This window comes from Citrus sinensis, chromosome 3 (genome assembly GCF_022201045.2).
Source record: "Citrus sinensis cultivar Valencia sweet orange chromosome 3, DVS_A1.0, whole genome shotgun sequence".
Lineage (NCBI taxonomy): Eukaryota > Viridiplantae > Streptophyta > Magnoliopsida > Sapindales > Rutaceae > Citrus > Citrus sinensis.
Genome location: NC_068558.1, coordinates 19,534,316 through 19,551,053, shown reverse-complemented (window position 1 = coordinate 19,551,053; position 16,738 = coordinate 19,534,316). Strand labels below are relative to the sequence as shown.

The following is a 16,738-nucleotide window of genomic DNA, read 5'->3' as shown; positions in this document are numbered from 1 at the left end:
TTAAAAAAGAAAAACCATGTCATCTAACATCTTAATTATTAAATTCATAAATTGTATTTAACCAAACGGTTTAGATTACACGTCTAAAGTATGTCCATTAGTTCCACCGAATATAAATAAAGAAACAATTCTAGTCGCTACTCGAATGTCTGTTTACGCAAAATCAATTGGTCGTTGGAGGGGACCCTAATCAAATGGATCATGAGAATTATCCATTTACACGTATTTGACGTGCGGCTGTTCAGTGACTGTGATCTATGTCGGCAAAGGCCAGAAATTTTCATTCAAAACCCATCAAGGGTCACGTGTCCTTATCTAAATCGTAACCCTCTCCCTCTCTCCTCTTTTGGTTTTATTAATTTAATTATTTTAGAAACCTTTCAGGCCCCCATCCAAAAAAAAAAATCCACTGAACCAACCACGCTTCCCGCGTCAATGGCTACTCTTTCAACTTCATTCAAGCTTTCAACATCACGGCCAGTACCATCTTCATGTTATCTTTCTTCATCATCATCATCATCATCGTCGTCGTCGTCGTCGTCGTCGTCGTCAGTCTCTCCATTCGTCACTCCAAGAAAATCTCAACTTGCCAAAACGTTGTCGTACAATTCCAGTTTCTTCGGTCCTTTCAAGCAAATTACTGTAATGAGACCCACAAAAGTCCACACTAAGCCTCTGCCGGTTCGAATGTCATGGGACGGTCCACTTTCTTCCGTCAAATTAATCATTCAAGGCAAAAATCTCGAGGTTAGACTTATAAAACGTCGCCGTTTCCTGTTTTCTTTTGTTTATTTTTCTAGTTCTTTTACGCTTGGTACTTTTTTTGTGTGGTAACGACGGCATTACCTGGGTTTTGGTTCGACCGGGTCAAAATGAAAAAAAAAAAAGACGAACTTAAGGAGGTCATAACATAATAATGTAAACTTAAGGAGGTCAAAACGTAAATTGCACATAGATATGAGCTATTTCCATTGAAGACCCTTATTTTTTCTGAAATTTCATGTTTGGATAAATATTTTCGTTTTTGAAAGATGTTTTTGGATTAGGGACCAAATGCCTTGCTTCTCTCCTCAAATTAACGTAACAAACAATTAGCCAAAATAGTGCTTTGTTTATTTTTGTCTTTCGTGTCAGTATTTGCATTGAATGATTGAACTATGAACAGATAAGCTGAATTTGTTTGAATACAGTTAACCGATACAGTTAAAAACCATGTTGAAGAGAAAGTTGGCAAGGCAGTTCTGAAGCATAGTCATCTGGTACGGGAAGTTGATGTTAGGCTGTCTGTGCGCGGAGGAGAGTTCGGCAAAGGCCCTAGGATTCGCAGATGTGAGGTGCCTTCCAAAATTTGAACTTCTAACATTGTTGTGATTTCTATTTGGATTTTTAACTCTTGTGGAATTGCATTGAATCTAATCAACTATTTGTTTGGACATGATGTCTTGTACTTTAGGTCACTTTGTTTACAAAGAAGCATGGAGTGGTCCGTGCAGAAGAAGATGCAGAGACGGTGTATGCGAGTATAGATTTAGTATCGTCAATCATTCAAAGGAAGCTGAGGAAGATCAAGGAGAAGGAGTCTGACCATGGTAGACATATGAAGGGGTTCAACAGGCTCAAGGTTAGAGAGCCGGTGACACAGGTTGTGGAGAATGATGCTGATGTACAGTCCGAAGAAGAGGATGATAACTTTGTTGATGAGGTAGTCCTTAACTTTTTCAATTTATCCAACTCCTATTGGTTTCTTTTACTTTGCAAACTCATCAATCATCACTTTAAAATACCTTTTTCCCTTGTTCTATAAGATATGGTAACAGTAAGAAAATTTGAAAACCAAAATAAATAAATAAAGTTTCATGACATCAAGCTTATTCATCATTACTGTCATCAACGCATTCTTTAGATGTAAATGGCAATCTTCATTCCCTAGTCATGTTATGGAGGTACTTGTCTCTCTATGTTAGGAATTGCGCTGTACTTTAGTTTAAAACGTATACATTGTTCACCATTTTAAAAATCTCTACTGATGATTTGCATTCGATTAAACAGAAAGAATTAATCAAAACTTATTTTCTGACAAGTTAAGATGAAAAAGATATCTCAGTTCGCTGAAGTCATTTATGTTTCTCTACCAAGCAATTCACACATTTTGATATACTGAATTCGGGTTAATAGCCAAGCATTGAGAGACTTGTAAATTGAGATTTTGGTAGAGTTTACGGTATGCCCATATCCTTTAGCCTATTTTTGTAAACCTATTGATGTCCATCATCACTGTTCCACACGGACCCCTCCACCCAATCCCACCACATTCCCCCCCACCCCAAAAAAAATCACCCCAACAACCTACTCTGACCTTGTCTCTCCTTTTTTGTAGTTTTCTAGTTTTCAGTTAAATGCATTTTCATAGTTTAATGCTTAAAGGCCGTCAAAAGCATTTCATGAGCTCCATCTAGTATTTTTTTGTCTTTCCTTTACACTATTTTAGCTTGTTAATTTCCATTTGCCTTTCAAAACCACTCAGAATCTGTTTTCTTCTTGGTCCCCACATTCTTGGTTCCATATTGTTAATGTCCATCAAATATTGATGATTCTATCAAATTTTGATTTCATCTTTTCTCTTTTTGCTTTTCTTATGCTTGTTGAAAAAAATGTTGAATAATGTCTCTAAACAATATTTTGGATTTCTTGATAATGACATTGTTTATAATTTGCAAATAGTTGGGAACCATATTGCCAACATAGTGCTCTCATATTATAGATGATTGTTGAATGAAATTATTCTACCCTTATTTATTTACTTACATTCCCCATCCTTCATGTTTGAGTAACGATTGGTACTCTATGTTTCTTTTTATTTCTCAGCATTATAGGGGCCATACCCATATGGACAACATAAAAGTTTCCTTTGTTATCTGCTGGTATTAAGGTCATGTTGTTGCATATGTACTCTTCAATTTTTCTCTGATGCGCCCTAATTATTTATCTATCTGTCAGATTGTTCGCATGAAGTTCTTTGAAATGCCTCCTTTGACTGTCTCTGAAGCTATTGAGCAGTTGGAGAATGTTGATCATGACTTCTATGGATTCCGAAATGAAGAAACTGGTATGAATCTACAGTCTCCCTGTTCATCATTTCAGCGTAAACTATTTAGTGATTAAATTGTATTATTTTATGCTTGGCTTTAGGTGAGATCAATATCGTGTACAAACGAAAAGCTGGAGGCTATGGTGTTATTATACCAAAAGGAAATGGTAAAGCCAAGAAATTGGAGCCTCTGGAGGTAGAAACAGCTAGTTCATCCTCGCAGAATAATTAGCTGAATTGTGGATCCTTTTATCTGATAGATTAAATCAGCCATGTTCAAACCAGTGGCAATTGTATAAATGATTACAAAGGTACGATACGAGCATCACAGTACAGTTTTTGAGATTAAGATAGCACAGACTTTTGACAAATCTAAACTTGTCTTGGGTAATTAGTTGTTATGAGCCATGTATGTAAATCTGCCTGCCAAGATGTCATCTCTTTAGCCATAGGTAAGCTTATCATGTGTTCTAGCTTATGAAGGTTTTTCAGGGCTTTGATTTTGTGCTTTTCCATATTTGGGTAAAGAAACCTTAAATTGACAGGTATAAGAACGGATGACTTGTTGCAGAAAGCAGGGAGAAATGACTACATCTTTTTGCGCCCATGGCATTCAAGCGCTACTAGTTTGCTTCCAGTCCCCTTCCATTCTAAAAGTGATGTGCTCCACAGAAGTTTAAAGTTTAAACCATGATCATAATTCATCTCTTTAACTAACACTTTGAAAAAACCCGGAGAATTGCTAATAAGTCCTTATATACAACCGAAAGTGAGATATAATTACCCAATAAAATACGGAAAATAATCTAAAACTAGAACCAATTTCTTGACAAACTAATTCTAGAAAATTAGTTCAAGCACCAACAGCCGCAGATTTAGATTTGAAGTTGTTCTGCATCAAATCTGCACTCCGTAATGGGGTATTATCAAGTGTGAATCAAAGATTACAAGGTATGACTTTCATCATTTACTAAAAATCACTAGCCACTATGTCACGATCATATACAGTCATGAATTTTCAAACAATTTGTCAAAAGAAAATGTCCTAGGTGAAAGCACCAAATAATAGATGCTGCATTTGCTTTCGTCTACTAACATATTACAATTGGAATCAAGGTTTCATAAAACGAAAGGTGTCATGGATGGAGAACAACGCCGGCAGCTAAATCATTCTTCATTAGCAAAGCACACCGGATACTACAGGGAAGATAGCACTATAATATATTAGCCTTAACAAGATGCCAGTCACCATATCGGAATATTTTCAAAGAGCTTTTCCGATGGCACATGCTACAACAAATCAACAAAAATAGTTCATGATCTACTCCCAAATTCTTCATAGGTACTATAATCGATTAGCTACCAGTAGCCCTAAATCACCCGATGGGAACAGTTACAAAGAGGTTTAGTAATGCTACCGCAGCAAAAGAAGAAAAATAGTTTCCGTTTTCTTCCGATATGGTTTATTTGTATTATGAATAACCTTCAGTCAGCTCTTTGCAAAACGAGCTGTCACTGCACCTATTTGGAATTCCTTTCTTCACCAAGCTGCAGTTCTCATTGTGTGTTGTGTTTGCCAAAGTTATTCAAGGTAACCTAGAGTATTTATAAATCTGAGGGGGTCACCAAAAAGCTTAAAATGAGCCTTTAGAATAAAAATGCTGCAACCGTGTGATGTAGTAACACACACCTATCAAAATCATTGAAACTTAAATCGACTAATCTGGTTGTCAACTATGAATAGGATTTTTCTTTATCTTGGTTGAGAATCTCTCCACTGACACACTTAACAACTTGTTGATTGACAGTCCATCCCCTAAAGTCTTCCTCTTTGCTTCGTATCTGTGCTTAATCCTGTCATCAAGCTTGTAACCAAGAAACGCAGGAAAAGCCAATAGCTCTCCAACTTCACGACCCATCCCCACTATCAAATACTCCATCTTGTCCTCTAAAGACTTGTGATTGTACTGCAGTATCTGAGGATGCTTCTTGCTCATTATATAAATGTCTGCAAAAGATAGCCCGTAACTCAAGAACAATCCAATCACCTTTTGCAAGTTTTCGCAGCTTGTTCTGGTCACAGATCCCATTGCTGCTGCCAGTTCCCTTGTTCTACATTCATACCCAATCTTGACCAAGAAGCCAAGCTTTATTACAATGTTATCAAAGGAGAGAGCCAGAAATAATGGAGCTTTTGTCAAGAACTTGAAGATATCCTCAGAGCCCAAACCACATTGCTTGAGAAAGTCTATTCTAGGACGTAATTTCCTCTCCCTGCTAGCACTAATAACAGCTGGGAACACAAGAAAAATCCTGAAAATCTCCTGATCACTAAGTCCAGCAAAGGACCTCAAGAACTCAACATGTTTCCCTATATGCTCCAAACTATAGCTCAATATTGCAGGAAATTTCCACACAATAGCTGCTGTGGAATCAACATCATCCCCACCAAGCTCACTGAGAACCCTAACTTTCGGAATCAACTGGGTATCCAAATCATAATTAAGAATTTTTGGACATCTTACAATTAAATCAGCACCACCAAAGGGGTTCAAGTAAGCAAAAGTTCTTTCAATATCTTCAACAGACTTAAGACATACAGCTTTACTTAAATTAATATTGTTGAGAACATGAAGAATCGTCTCTTGTGGAACCCCAAGTTGAAGAAGTAGCCTAACCTTTTGATCAAAACCCACCAAGAATTTTGTTTCTGTTGAAGTCAAAAGGCGTTCGAGCTTCATTGGCTCAATGTTTCCATCCAAATCATCACGCACAAAGCATATCAATCGATCAATTTCCTCAGCAAGTAATACATTTGAGTCTTTGGAAATCAAACGACAAAATGCCATCCCTTTGATTCCAACAGATTGTAGCGAAAGAATCCGGGATCGCATTTTGTCCAAAGGAGTTACTCTGAGAGTTGGGTTGTTCTCCAAAAGCGAATCCACTTCTTTTTCATTTAGTCCAATTTCTTGAAATAATGTCACTGAAACAAAAGCAAACTAACCCAAAAAAATAAATAAACTTGATATCACCAAAAATTAATTGAATGGAAATGATTGGAAGGTGTTTGACAAATGACCGCTGAGAGAGAAATTACCCAATTCATTCTCTGTAAGAAGATTAGTAGAAGATCTAAAGCATCTGCGTTGGTTGAGAAGACGTTTAGTCAGTGAGGCTCCCAGTTCAATTCTTGATATTTTAGTGAAGTTAGCCAGAGAGAGCGTTCCATGTTCATGGCCATGGCTATACCTAGAACGAGTTTTAACTTCTTTCGAAATGACCAGAATTGCTTGTGACTGTGAGAGAAAGTATGCAGGTGCTGAAGAAAAATGAGTGACCGCAGTAGCGGCAGCAGCCATTTTTTCGTCTCAGCTCAACTGGATAAGCTCAATTGCAATATTACGAATGAGTCTCCAACGAGGGCTTGCGATTTTGAATTGCGGGGCACGTAATGAGTACAGCTATTAACACCCCTTCACTACTCTCTTAAAATCCCTTTTCTAAACTTACCCTATGAAATAATTTAAATTATCATATTACTTCTATTAACACCTGACCAATTTCACAAATACCGCTATTTGCTTTCGCTTATAACCTCACTTGAATTAAACAAATTTGTCTCCATGTTCATTTGCTTTAGCAGCTACATCTGTTGGAAAGCAGCTATAGTTGTTGAAATTTGTCAATTACTCAATTTTTAAATATGAGTTTGATAATTTAGAAAATTCATGATGGTAGAGAAGAGAAGAAAGCTCAACTTACTGTATTGAAAAAAAATATTTGGAAAAGTAAACCGAAATTTATTATATTAAAGTCTAAACTTAATAATTATATTGCACATTTGTCAATTTGTAAGTTCAACATAAAGTTTTTCCAATACAAATTCTTAGTTTCTTGAAAAGAAATAATTGTGAGGAGGGTGTTGATAGTGGATCTTAGCCATTATGAAAAAGTTTCATTGATAACTAAATGGTATCATAATGATTAATTTTGAGAAACTACTCTTAAGTAATATTACTTATTTTATGTTGATGTCAAAACAGGGGTACTGGGGTGTAAAAAAATAAATTGGAGTGATGACATGATCGGTACTTCCCTTTTCACACTATCCTTTAGTGTAATTTTAATTGAGGGTAAAAATGTAAATATGAAGAGGGGTTTTAATAGGAGATTAGGGGAGTGCTAATAGCTCTACTCACGGGTCCTTCCGACCGATCATTGGGCCTTGACTTGATCCTAATTATAATTAGTTTTCAAAAGCCTGCTCGTAAATGCCTTTTTTTCCCTCCTTTTTTTCCTCCCTACAATCTGACTTTTGTTGAGAATCTGAACATATATAAATATAATTTACAGAACGTCTAAAAATATGCCAAGTATTTTTCTCAAAATTCTGCTCCAGATTTCTACGTCCAAATTTTTTTCGCATAAGAGAAATGAGCCCCATTGGACGTGGAAGCTCCCACTGGTCGACTAAAGCAAGTGGCGTTTCCAGCTCATACTTAAAACACCTCATATTCTTCTGCAAATCTTTCTCAAACTTGACCTGGGTACAAGGAATATGTTGCAAGTATGCCAAAATGAGAAGCAATATTCCCTGGTAATATAAAGAATTCTATTCTAGTTTGGAGGCGGGCGGTCCACTGCGAACGTTCCATTTACAAAATAAGATATTATTACCATAAGTTTCTTCTAAACAAAAAATAATAATTGTCAAAGGATATGCTTGCAAATGATACAAATTCATCCCTCATTTGATTGATCAGGATGGTTAGAATATGCTAGGGGATTAGGATTAGTGGAGTGAATTCACTTCCAATCCCGAAACCTTCTCCCAGGTAATAGATTTATTCACTTCCAATCCCGAAACCTTCTCCCAGGTAATAGATTTATTGCACGGAACTTGATTCTTTTCAATTCCGCAGTTTGGAAATGGACTCTTTGAACACTCCGCTATTGATTTCTTGATTGTGGACATGCCTTTTCTAAGACTAGCAGATTTGCCTCCATTTTTACCTTTCTTGGGTGATCTTGAAAGCAGAAGCCTGAAAATAATAATAATAACCTGATAAGCAAGCAGCATCGAGAGATTGAGAGAGAAACTGCATGCAGATTGATGGCGCACTTACCTCTTTTTAGGAACTTGGTTGGGATATTCAATTGTCTCTTCACGAACTTCTTCCCCTTCCTCAGCCTGGGGACTCTATCCAGGGAAACAAATACAAACAGAAACTTATTAACATCTTTCGATTGATGACAAATCATAGTTCATAGAATGAAACATCTAGGAAGAGAGCATTCTCTGTACAGTCAATAGAGTGGTGCACTTTCCAGTTTACAGGCAAAAGGCCAAGGCATGCCAACTTAGGCATGAACAAGCAAAGAACAAAATGAAACTAAAGTTCCTCATACAGGACGGGCATAAGTATTGAAGGCACAAATGACTAAATTTAGCAAAGATCTAAATCAACGAGTATTAAGATGTTTGAAGCAGTATCCACCTACTTGAACAGAAAATTTATTTCTAGCAGACAAGACAGAAAAGTAGATGCTAAACAAAGGAACTGGATAGCATTTCCCCTGGGGCATGTTGAGATGTAAACGAAGTAAACTAAATACAATGCAGATAGAGACTACAGGCATTGCAACGGCAACAAATAGCTCATGTTCCATTCCAATAAAACAGAGGCATGTGTTGCAGACCGCCCAAGAACACTCACCCCGTGACACATGGCTATTCAAACATACATGATCTAAATCAGGTATCTTGTTCTAACTGTCTTTCGCTAACCAGGCACCTCTTCAAAACTTCAAATAGCTAAAAACTACAGTAAGGATAAATGTATGAAGCAGTCCATCTAGAGGAAATTTCATTCACAATGCATAGGTATGCAAGTCAACAAGAATAAACATCAAGAACAAGAAGGGAAGTTACCCAGAAGCTATAAACATCAAGAACAAGAAGGGAAGTTACCCAGAAGCTAATAGTTTAAAAAACCCCAATGAAGTGTCATGTGTAAAAAAAAATTTCTCATAAGTTTGAATTCCAGACAACAGGCATTTACTTTGAAAATGCCATAAAATATCTCTGATTATTGACTAGTCCTCTAAGAAACCACAAATATAAACCCAATCATAATGTAAGCACTTCAAACAGGACTAGACAGATGCCAAATACTGGACATGAATTATTAATCAAATGCAGTTATGTATAGAAACTCTATCACTGTGTATAAAAACCAACAATATTAAAAGTAAATGAAAGAAAGAAGATATAAATGGTCCGATAGCTTTTGAACCATTAGAACATTAATAACTAAGGAGGTAAGAAAATCCCCCTTAAAGTGACACATGTTATCACATTCTAAAGCCAAGACATTGGAGACATTTTGGTACACCAGCCATGTGTAAGGAAACTTCTAAATTTCACAATAATCATTTTTGACCAATGGCATATAGCCCATGGAAGTTGATAAAGCTTAGAACTTTAAGTTTCCATGAAACAACTAAACATGAGTCACTCAACAATATCAAGCTTGAATTTCTTGAACAGAATTTAACTAACACATAATTACAAACTTAAAAGGAAGTTCTTAATAATTTTCTCTGGTCAAAATAGGATGTATGCTCTTACAGCAGGTATATTTGACCAATGTTTAATGAGGAAAAATTGCTTTCAGAGGCATGAATTTAAAACGAAAAGTAGCAGACATGAAATTAGCATTTACACTAAGTGAGCAGGTGGACAACGACTAGCAAATCTAAAACAGCTCCCTCACATGTTTGAGCATGTGTAAGTAATTGTCACAGTGTGATAACATATAAATTAACCCAAATGATCCAACTGCTATTTACTAAGGTTCAATTTAGTATTATGGTGTTGCATAAGGAAAGCTCTAGCAAAGAAATAACGTTGATAATGTTTAGTAAATATAAAAAGAAAGGTAATAATTCTAACAACATAGAAAAATTGATATAAGTTTTTCATCAAACAACTATGAGATGAAATCACCTCAACTTCAAAATACAGTTGCAAGGGTATACCAAACACGTTACAATTATAGTAGCTTCTAGGCCACAGCTGCTAGAAAGCAATACTAAATGAGCCGCAATCCATTATATTTCAAATCAACATAAAAGCCAAAAGCACAAATCTTGCCTTGAACATATCTTAAGCATGATAACATAGGGGATCAATCTACAACACCAGATTTAAAAAATAATAATCTAGAATATAAGATTCCAAGCCAACTTAAATCATTCTATAATTTTGGATAGCAGTATGATATGATTATTGAAACAACACAGTAACATTACTTACATGTTTTGATGAAAAAATGCAGTCCTCTTGGCTGTTGAGTTTAAATTTCTTCTTAGTATCGACATTTGCATCAGCTCCATTTGCTTTCCTCTTCTTTCGCCCGAGTCCGATCATACGAGACTTTCCTTTCTTTTCCCTCACTTTCCACACATTCCGCTTTCTATACACCAACTTTTCAAACTTCCACTCCGTACAGCTTGTATCAATAACAGTCACTTCATTTCTTGAATACCCTAAAAGCTCCTCTCTTTCACCATCTTCCATTTCCACCACATTATTCACATTCTCTTCTCCGTCAACTTCTTCTTTCAATTTATTCTCTATCTGGGCATTTTCGTCTTTTCTCTCACACCCACCGCAACTCTGCTCTTCTTCTACATTACTACTTGTCATTCTTGAAACCAAGCAAAATTTAGGGTTTGTTTGTTTCCTGGAAATCTTTTTCCGAGAAAATTTACAACTTTGGTCGTCATTGGATTCACCCATTATGAAGAGGTCTGACAACACATTGTTCATAATACCGAACCATTCTCCTTTATCATCTCCATTTTCATTTTCACCACAAATCTCCTCCGTCGCTACCTTTCGATTCTGAGTCGACTCGGACGAGTTTGACTTCGGCTTAAGATTGCTGTCCTTGTTTTCAAGGAAATGATCTAGCTCGAGGTCGTCGCCGACCGGGAAACCCTTGTTGGACCGAAGCCGGTCGAGCCAGTTCGAACAAGACTTGCCGGTCGACATTGAACAAATCATTGCTGATGTGGACCAATATTTCCCCAAGATTGTTTGCTCGGGGAATTGAACGGTGCTTTTAGGTTGGCTTGATTCAACTGTACTGCACATGCCGCTCTAAGTAGATCGTTCGAAACTGCATTCGGTTGCGCGATGCGCATAGTTTCTCAATGCCACGTGGATCACGTTTTAAGCTTTTCTTAGTACTGTGCAATGCTCGTGTGTTTATTTTAAGATGGCACTGTGATTTGTTAATCAATTTATAAAATAAAAATAAATTGTTATGCTCCACAATAATACGTTACTGTTGGAAAAAAATTGGGAATTTATTAATTGTCCAATGGCAAAGGTGCCACATGGGAGAAATCTCAAATACTCATCGATTGATGATTGATTGATTTCGTTCCAAGTGCTTACATGTTCATTTTGTATGCTGGACATTAAGGGCCAGTTTGGCATGGCAGGGTTAACAGTAGTTAATAAAATAAATAATTTTTATCATGCAGATTAAATAAATTATTGATTAAAAAAATAATTTGATATTTGTTAAATTGAATGATTATGATTGCTTTGTGTTTGAAAAGTTGAGTATATGAATTTTATAAATTTTAGTATGAAGGTGCTATTTTATTATATAATCACGAAAATAAATATAAGTTTAAATTGTCTTTTATTTATATATTAGGACTTACGAAAAATAACACATAATTATATTTTTGTTAAAATCCATATAACCAAAAAAATCGTTACAAATAAGGATAAGGATGGACATGAACTAATCATGCCAAACTAAATAGTTTTCTGAGTCAAGTTTGATGGAAGACAAACCTTTGGATTTATTATCTTACCCAGCTTATGAGCATGTTCACCTAGAAATTAAAAGAAAGTTGAATTTGTTAAGCAATTTCATAAGAAAGTATGGCAACAAATAGATAAGAAGACTGAATAATATTTTGCTTAAGCAATAAGAGACATATAAAAGTGGTTTTAGCCCAAAGATTAAATTGGGTGCATATGAGAAATGAGAGTTTTCTAGCCCAAAGGTGTTCCAAGCTGCTTCCAAGGGGAGATGGACCTTTCCAATTGGCTACATAGATCAATGACATCGGCTACAAATAGGATCTTTCTTGATGAGTATAATGTGAGTGCTACTTTTAATGTATATGATCCCTTTTGACATAAGTGATGATTCGAGAATGAATCCATTTTAGGAGAGGGGGAATGATGAGAACGAGAAAGGAGAAACCATTGAAGATTCAATTGATCTTTTGCACATTTATGAAGGCTCAATTACAAGAGTTAGAGTGAAGAAGATGCAAGTTGGCTTGAATGGATTAATTGAGAAGATATGGGTGGATTAAAGTGCAAAACATGATGCGGTGCACTTGGAGAGAAGAGAAGGCATTTTGTGCATTATTCAAGCTATTAGACAGCCTAACACACAGTTTGGGGAAGTTAATGTAAGAATGACAATTTCAAAATTGAATAGAAACTACCTCAAATAGAATTAATGTACAAACTATATACCATTGGAAAGATGATTGATTCCACTTTCCAATTTTTTTTATAAAGATGAATTGTTACTTTTTGAAAGAAGCTATGACCAATTCATTGCAACTTATTCAGTTTTCAAGTTATAGGAACTAGTTTCGAGTTTGGGAATATCAACCTTATTTATTGTCTCTTTTACTGTGTTTTAAATTTATCAATGCATTATTTAAGTCTAGTATTAATGTTAGTTAACTAATCAAGTCATCTAAAGGATCATTTTCACTAAACCTATGTTTGGAGAGTCATTCTATTGTCTTTAATTGTACTTTAAGATCTTGGGTCTCTATGATCCTATAAAAATTTAGCTTCCATGGTTTGTAAAATTTTTTATCAAGATTATTATTATTATTTGAATTAAAAGATGATTTTTTTAATTCTTTCGAGGACTAGTGAACTTATTAAGAATTCAGTTCTTGTAATATTCCAAATCTGACTTACCACTCATCTTCTTATCTAAAGCTTGAGTATGACGTCAATATCATTCTCTAAGACTCTTTTTGATTGAGCTTACTGAGTAGAGTTTATGAGATTAGAGCTTTGGACAAAAGGTTGCTGAGTGTTTGGTTGTCAAACAAAAAAGCTCTTTTAAACCATTAGGTATTTGGTTCTGCAACACAAAAGTGCTTTTAAGTTATTAAATTACCAAAAATGATATATAAAAGAACTAACTTCAGAATCATATAATTTTTCACAAAATGCACACAAGCTATTAATTTATATGAAAATTACACATTTCTTCAGTGTTTAAATTCAACAAACCAAGTTTTTAAGGTTGGTATATAAGGGTGTTTTGGAATTAATAAAATTATGTTAGGACATTTTAAATATTACATACAAAATAGGAAAGTTATTTTACCTTAACTCTTTTTGGGAAAAGATACAAAATAGCTTTTAAGAGCATAAAAGCTCTTATTTCTTTTTAATCAAACATTACTAATAACTTTTGATAAGTGCGTTTGGAGTTAAAAAAGATAAAAAAAACACTTAGTACCTCTCCAAAAGCCATACCAAACACATACTAATACCTCTGATTCGCGCTTTCTTAAATACTAGGTCAATGCTTGTTTAACTTAAAATCTATTTAGAATTATCCTCAACAATTGAAACTTCAAAATTGAGTATGGGTCTAAAAGTTTCACAATGGGGTTCGCTAGTCAACTAAGCAGAACTTAATTATTCCAACTATTTGATTATAAAAAATTAATATTTAGATAGTAACGATCAGTCGATCATGCTGAGAAAAGAAGCTGCAATAGTGCAAAATTGGATTTTGATTATTTGCTACTCTAAGAAGCAAAAAAAAAAAAAATGGATGGCATAGATTTATCATTATTGTTATTTTTAATGGATAACTGTAGAAGATAGTGGAGAGAAGCTAGTGGATTTACACTGTGGTGGTTGAGATGTTTTAGAAGGTCCAAAGTCAAGATGATGTTGAGTATGACTAATCTTATCAATGTTAGAAATTTTATTATAATGATTCAAACTACATAATAACTTTTAACCATATTAATATTTGATTAATATGATGAATTATAAGATGAGAATTACAAAAGATTGATAATATTATGTTATTCATTTCCACCATTTATAAGTTACAATATCATTATAATGACATTCTTGTGTCTTATTTATTGATAGTTATTGGTGGATGAATTTGGTTAAGCTAATTTAGGAGCACCACGTGGACTAAAGGGTAGAACATAGAAGGAATAACATGCATCCTCAATTAGAATAGACTCATTCACCTCATTCTTTAGTAAAGGAGACTAAGGGGATATTGTTAATCGTTAATTTTGGGCCAATTAGCAAAGGAGATATGTCCATGATGAAAAGGATCCACGGAGGAAGTATTAGGTAGGCAGGATCTGTAGGCTCCAAGAAGATCTTTAAGCTCCACAAAGGATCTATGAAAAAAATATAGTCCAAAGACTAATGGTAGGATATAGAAGGAAGAGAGTAAAGCGAGAACACCAACGTTTGCTTAAGATAACCTATGATTCAAAAGCTTTTTCTCCATTTTATAAGGTCCACATTCTTTAGTTAATTACTAGTCCCTAAAGGATGTGACTAGTTATCTAATAGGAAGCTCAAGAGTCGTCTACCAAGAGGGGACCCACGAAACTTAGCTTGTGCTTTAAGCTTATCCTAACATTCTCTAGTCACTACCATATGAAACAGTGGTCCTTATGGGACAAACATGTTAACATGTATTTATAATATTGATTTTGGTGATAACAAATTTTATATGTTTTTTATTAAAATGTTGGAGTTTTCATTGATAAACAATTTGTTAAAATTTGCTTAATATTTCTAAATATGTTCATGAAATATGGATAATTGTTAACTTTAATCGAAAAATCATTCCTTGCGAAATTCTGTTATAATTGTGATTCTGGAAGTAAACAGTGAACTGTTAACTTTGAAACGGTTAACTGATAATTTCCAAAGAGGAATAAAATCCTTCAACTTGAGCCGATTAGCAAAAATGGATAAGGCTAGTGTGCTTTGCAAGTTACTGGAATTAAACGGCGAACCGTTTATATCAAATGGTTAACCGATAATTTCCAGAATAAAATTTTGTGCTAACCTTGAACCGTTTAACAAAAACGGATAAGCTTATTATTTTTTGCAGGCTACTTAAAATAACCGACGAATTGTTAACTTCAAACGGCTAACCGATAATTTCTAGAATGTCATTCCATGCTAACCTTGAACCGTTTAGCAAGAATGGATAGCCGAAATTTATTTTGCAGGTCTCTAGAAATTAACGGCGAACTAATAGTGGAAAATGGTCAACTGTTTATTTAAATTTCAGCTCAACAGTCACTTGGACCAGTCAAAACGGTTAACCAATAACTGTTAACGACGATTCGATTTCAGGCAGAAAGTCAATAACGACTATTTTTCAGCTTCAACTATAAAAAAACTCAATCAAATTCAAACAAGGATTGATCACAACATTATCGTTGAGCTTGTAATCGAGAATACAACATTTATTGAGCTTTAAATTCGTTCTTGTTTGATTTATTCACACATTGAGCATATATTTGTAATCATATATTTTGTGTGAGAGAAAACCACTTGTGTAATCTTTGTTCTAAGTGATTGTAATGTTGGGATACACTTGAGTAAAGAGATTGGGGATAATCTCTTGGTGTAAAGGTGGATTGACACCCGTGAAGTCAATTGTAAGTGTTCTTAAAGTCTTGGAAGTTTGACTAGTGGAATCTTCGAGCCCGCTGAGCTTGGAGGCGTGAACGTAGGCAAGGTTAGCCGAATTATGTAAAAATATCTTCCCTTATCTTTTTACATTTTGGTTGATTTATTTATTATTGTTTTAAATTCATTTAAGATTTCCAAGTGATTAGGATCCACTCTAAAGGGATCATAAAGATCCTCCACAAAAGAGTAGTCACTGTAAGAATTCCTCAAAAGAATATTTTCTAAAAAAGATCCTAAGGATCGTCACTGCAAGGGTAGTCGCTATAATAGTTCTTCAGAAGGATCCTCTTTAAAAAAAGATCCTATGGATCCTCCCTAAAGAGTTGATGGTCCTCCTTTAAAATCCTCAAATCAAGGGCCTTCTTTAGGAAGCCCAAATTTATCCCAACGGTCATTATATGGACTTAAGACCATAATGGAACAAATGAATTAACTCTTATAAGTGTCTCTTTGTATGCTTAACACTCTTGTCAAGCTTAAAAAGTTAACAGAAACCTACCACATAGAAAGGAACCACACCTTATCCTTACACAATCAGAGGGATTAACAGGAGTCTACCCTATAAAAAGGGATGATAACATAATATTAACACCTTATTCTTAAACAATCTGAGGGACCAGCAGCCTGCTACATGGAAAAAGACCACAAGCTTTCTTGGTATCCTCAGATAAAGAAATACAGAGGTTTTTTAAGAACGCACTCATAATAATTGAAGAAAATAAGAATGTAACAATAAGCTCTTACATAAGGAAGGCACCATCTATGGGATTCTGCCATATATTCTAAGAGACATAATGGTACCTTTAGCAGTTCTACTATAT

The 16,738-nt window shown here is 34.9% G+C and overlaps 3 protein-coding genes across 8 annotated transcripts; 1 reads left to right on the top strand and 2 right to left on the bottom strand.

Annotated features, from left to right (window-relative positions):
* The first annotated feature begins 234 nt into the window (after nucleotides 1-234).
* Nucleotides 235-4,635, top strand: LOC102613434 (ribosome-binding factor PSRP1, chloroplastic). 4 transcript variants are annotated; one of them, XR_008053291.1, is made up of 7 exons: nucleotides 235-747; nucleotides 1,191-1,334; nucleotides 1,454-1,702; nucleotides 2,998-3,106; nucleotides 3,190-3,399; nucleotides 3,660-4,039; nucleotides 4,205-4,635. XR_008053291.1 is itself a non-coding variant. In XM_006493139.4 (5 exons), exons 1-5 carry the CDS (start codon nucleotides 436-438, stop codon nucleotides 3,318-3,320), a joined length of 945 nt encoding a protein of 314 aa, XP_006493202.2. In that variant the 5' UTR covers nucleotides 237-435; the 3' UTR covers nucleotides 3,321-3,459. The 4 variants fall into 4 exon arrangements, 1 of the variants encoding a protein (XP_006493202.2); XR_008053290.1 differs by having other exon boundaries at nucleotides 3,634-4,039; XR_008053289.1 differs by having other exon boundaries at nucleotides 3,617-4,039.
* Nucleotides 4,234-6,585, bottom strand: LOC102613723 (transcription termination factor MTERF8, chloroplastic). Of its 2 annotated transcripts, none has more exons than XM_006493140.4 (2): nucleotides 6,189-6,585; nucleotides 4,234-6,074 (listed from the first exon to the last, which is right to left on the bottom strand). In XM_006493140.4, exons 1-2 carry the CDS (start codon nucleotides 6,448-6,450, stop codon nucleotides 4,819-4,821), a joined length of 1,518 nt encoding a protein of 505 aa, XP_006493203.2. In that variant the 5' UTR covers nucleotides 6,451-6,585; the 3' UTR covers nucleotides 4,234-4,818. The 2 variants fall into 2 exon arrangements, with proteins under 2 accessions (XP_006493203.2, XP_052293716.1); XM_052437756.1 differs by having other exon boundaries at nucleotides 4,234-6,090; nucleotides 6,189-6,337.
* A 1,086-nt stretch (nucleotides 6,586-7,671) lies between these two features.
* LOC102614232 (uncharacterized) lies at nucleotides 7,672-11,370 on the bottom strand. Of its 2 annotated transcripts, XM_052438830.1 has the most exons (4): nucleotides 10,410-11,370; nucleotides 8,218-8,291; nucleotides 7,969-8,133; nucleotides 7,672-7,926 (listed from the first exon to the last, which is right to left on the bottom strand). In XM_052438830.1, the coding sequence occupies exons 1-4, from the start codon at nucleotides 11,250-11,252 to the stop codon at nucleotides 7,884-7,886; spliced, it is 1,125 nt and encodes a 374-aa protein (XP_052294790.1). In that variant the 5' UTR covers nucleotides 11,253-11,370; the 3' UTR covers nucleotides 7,672-7,883. The 2 variants fall into 2 exon arrangements, with proteins under 2 accessions (XP_052294790.1, XP_052294789.1); XM_052438829.1 differs by having other exon boundaries at nucleotides 7,672-8,133; nucleotides 10,410-11,369.
* Nucleotides 11,371-16,738: the final 5,368 nt, after the last annotated feature.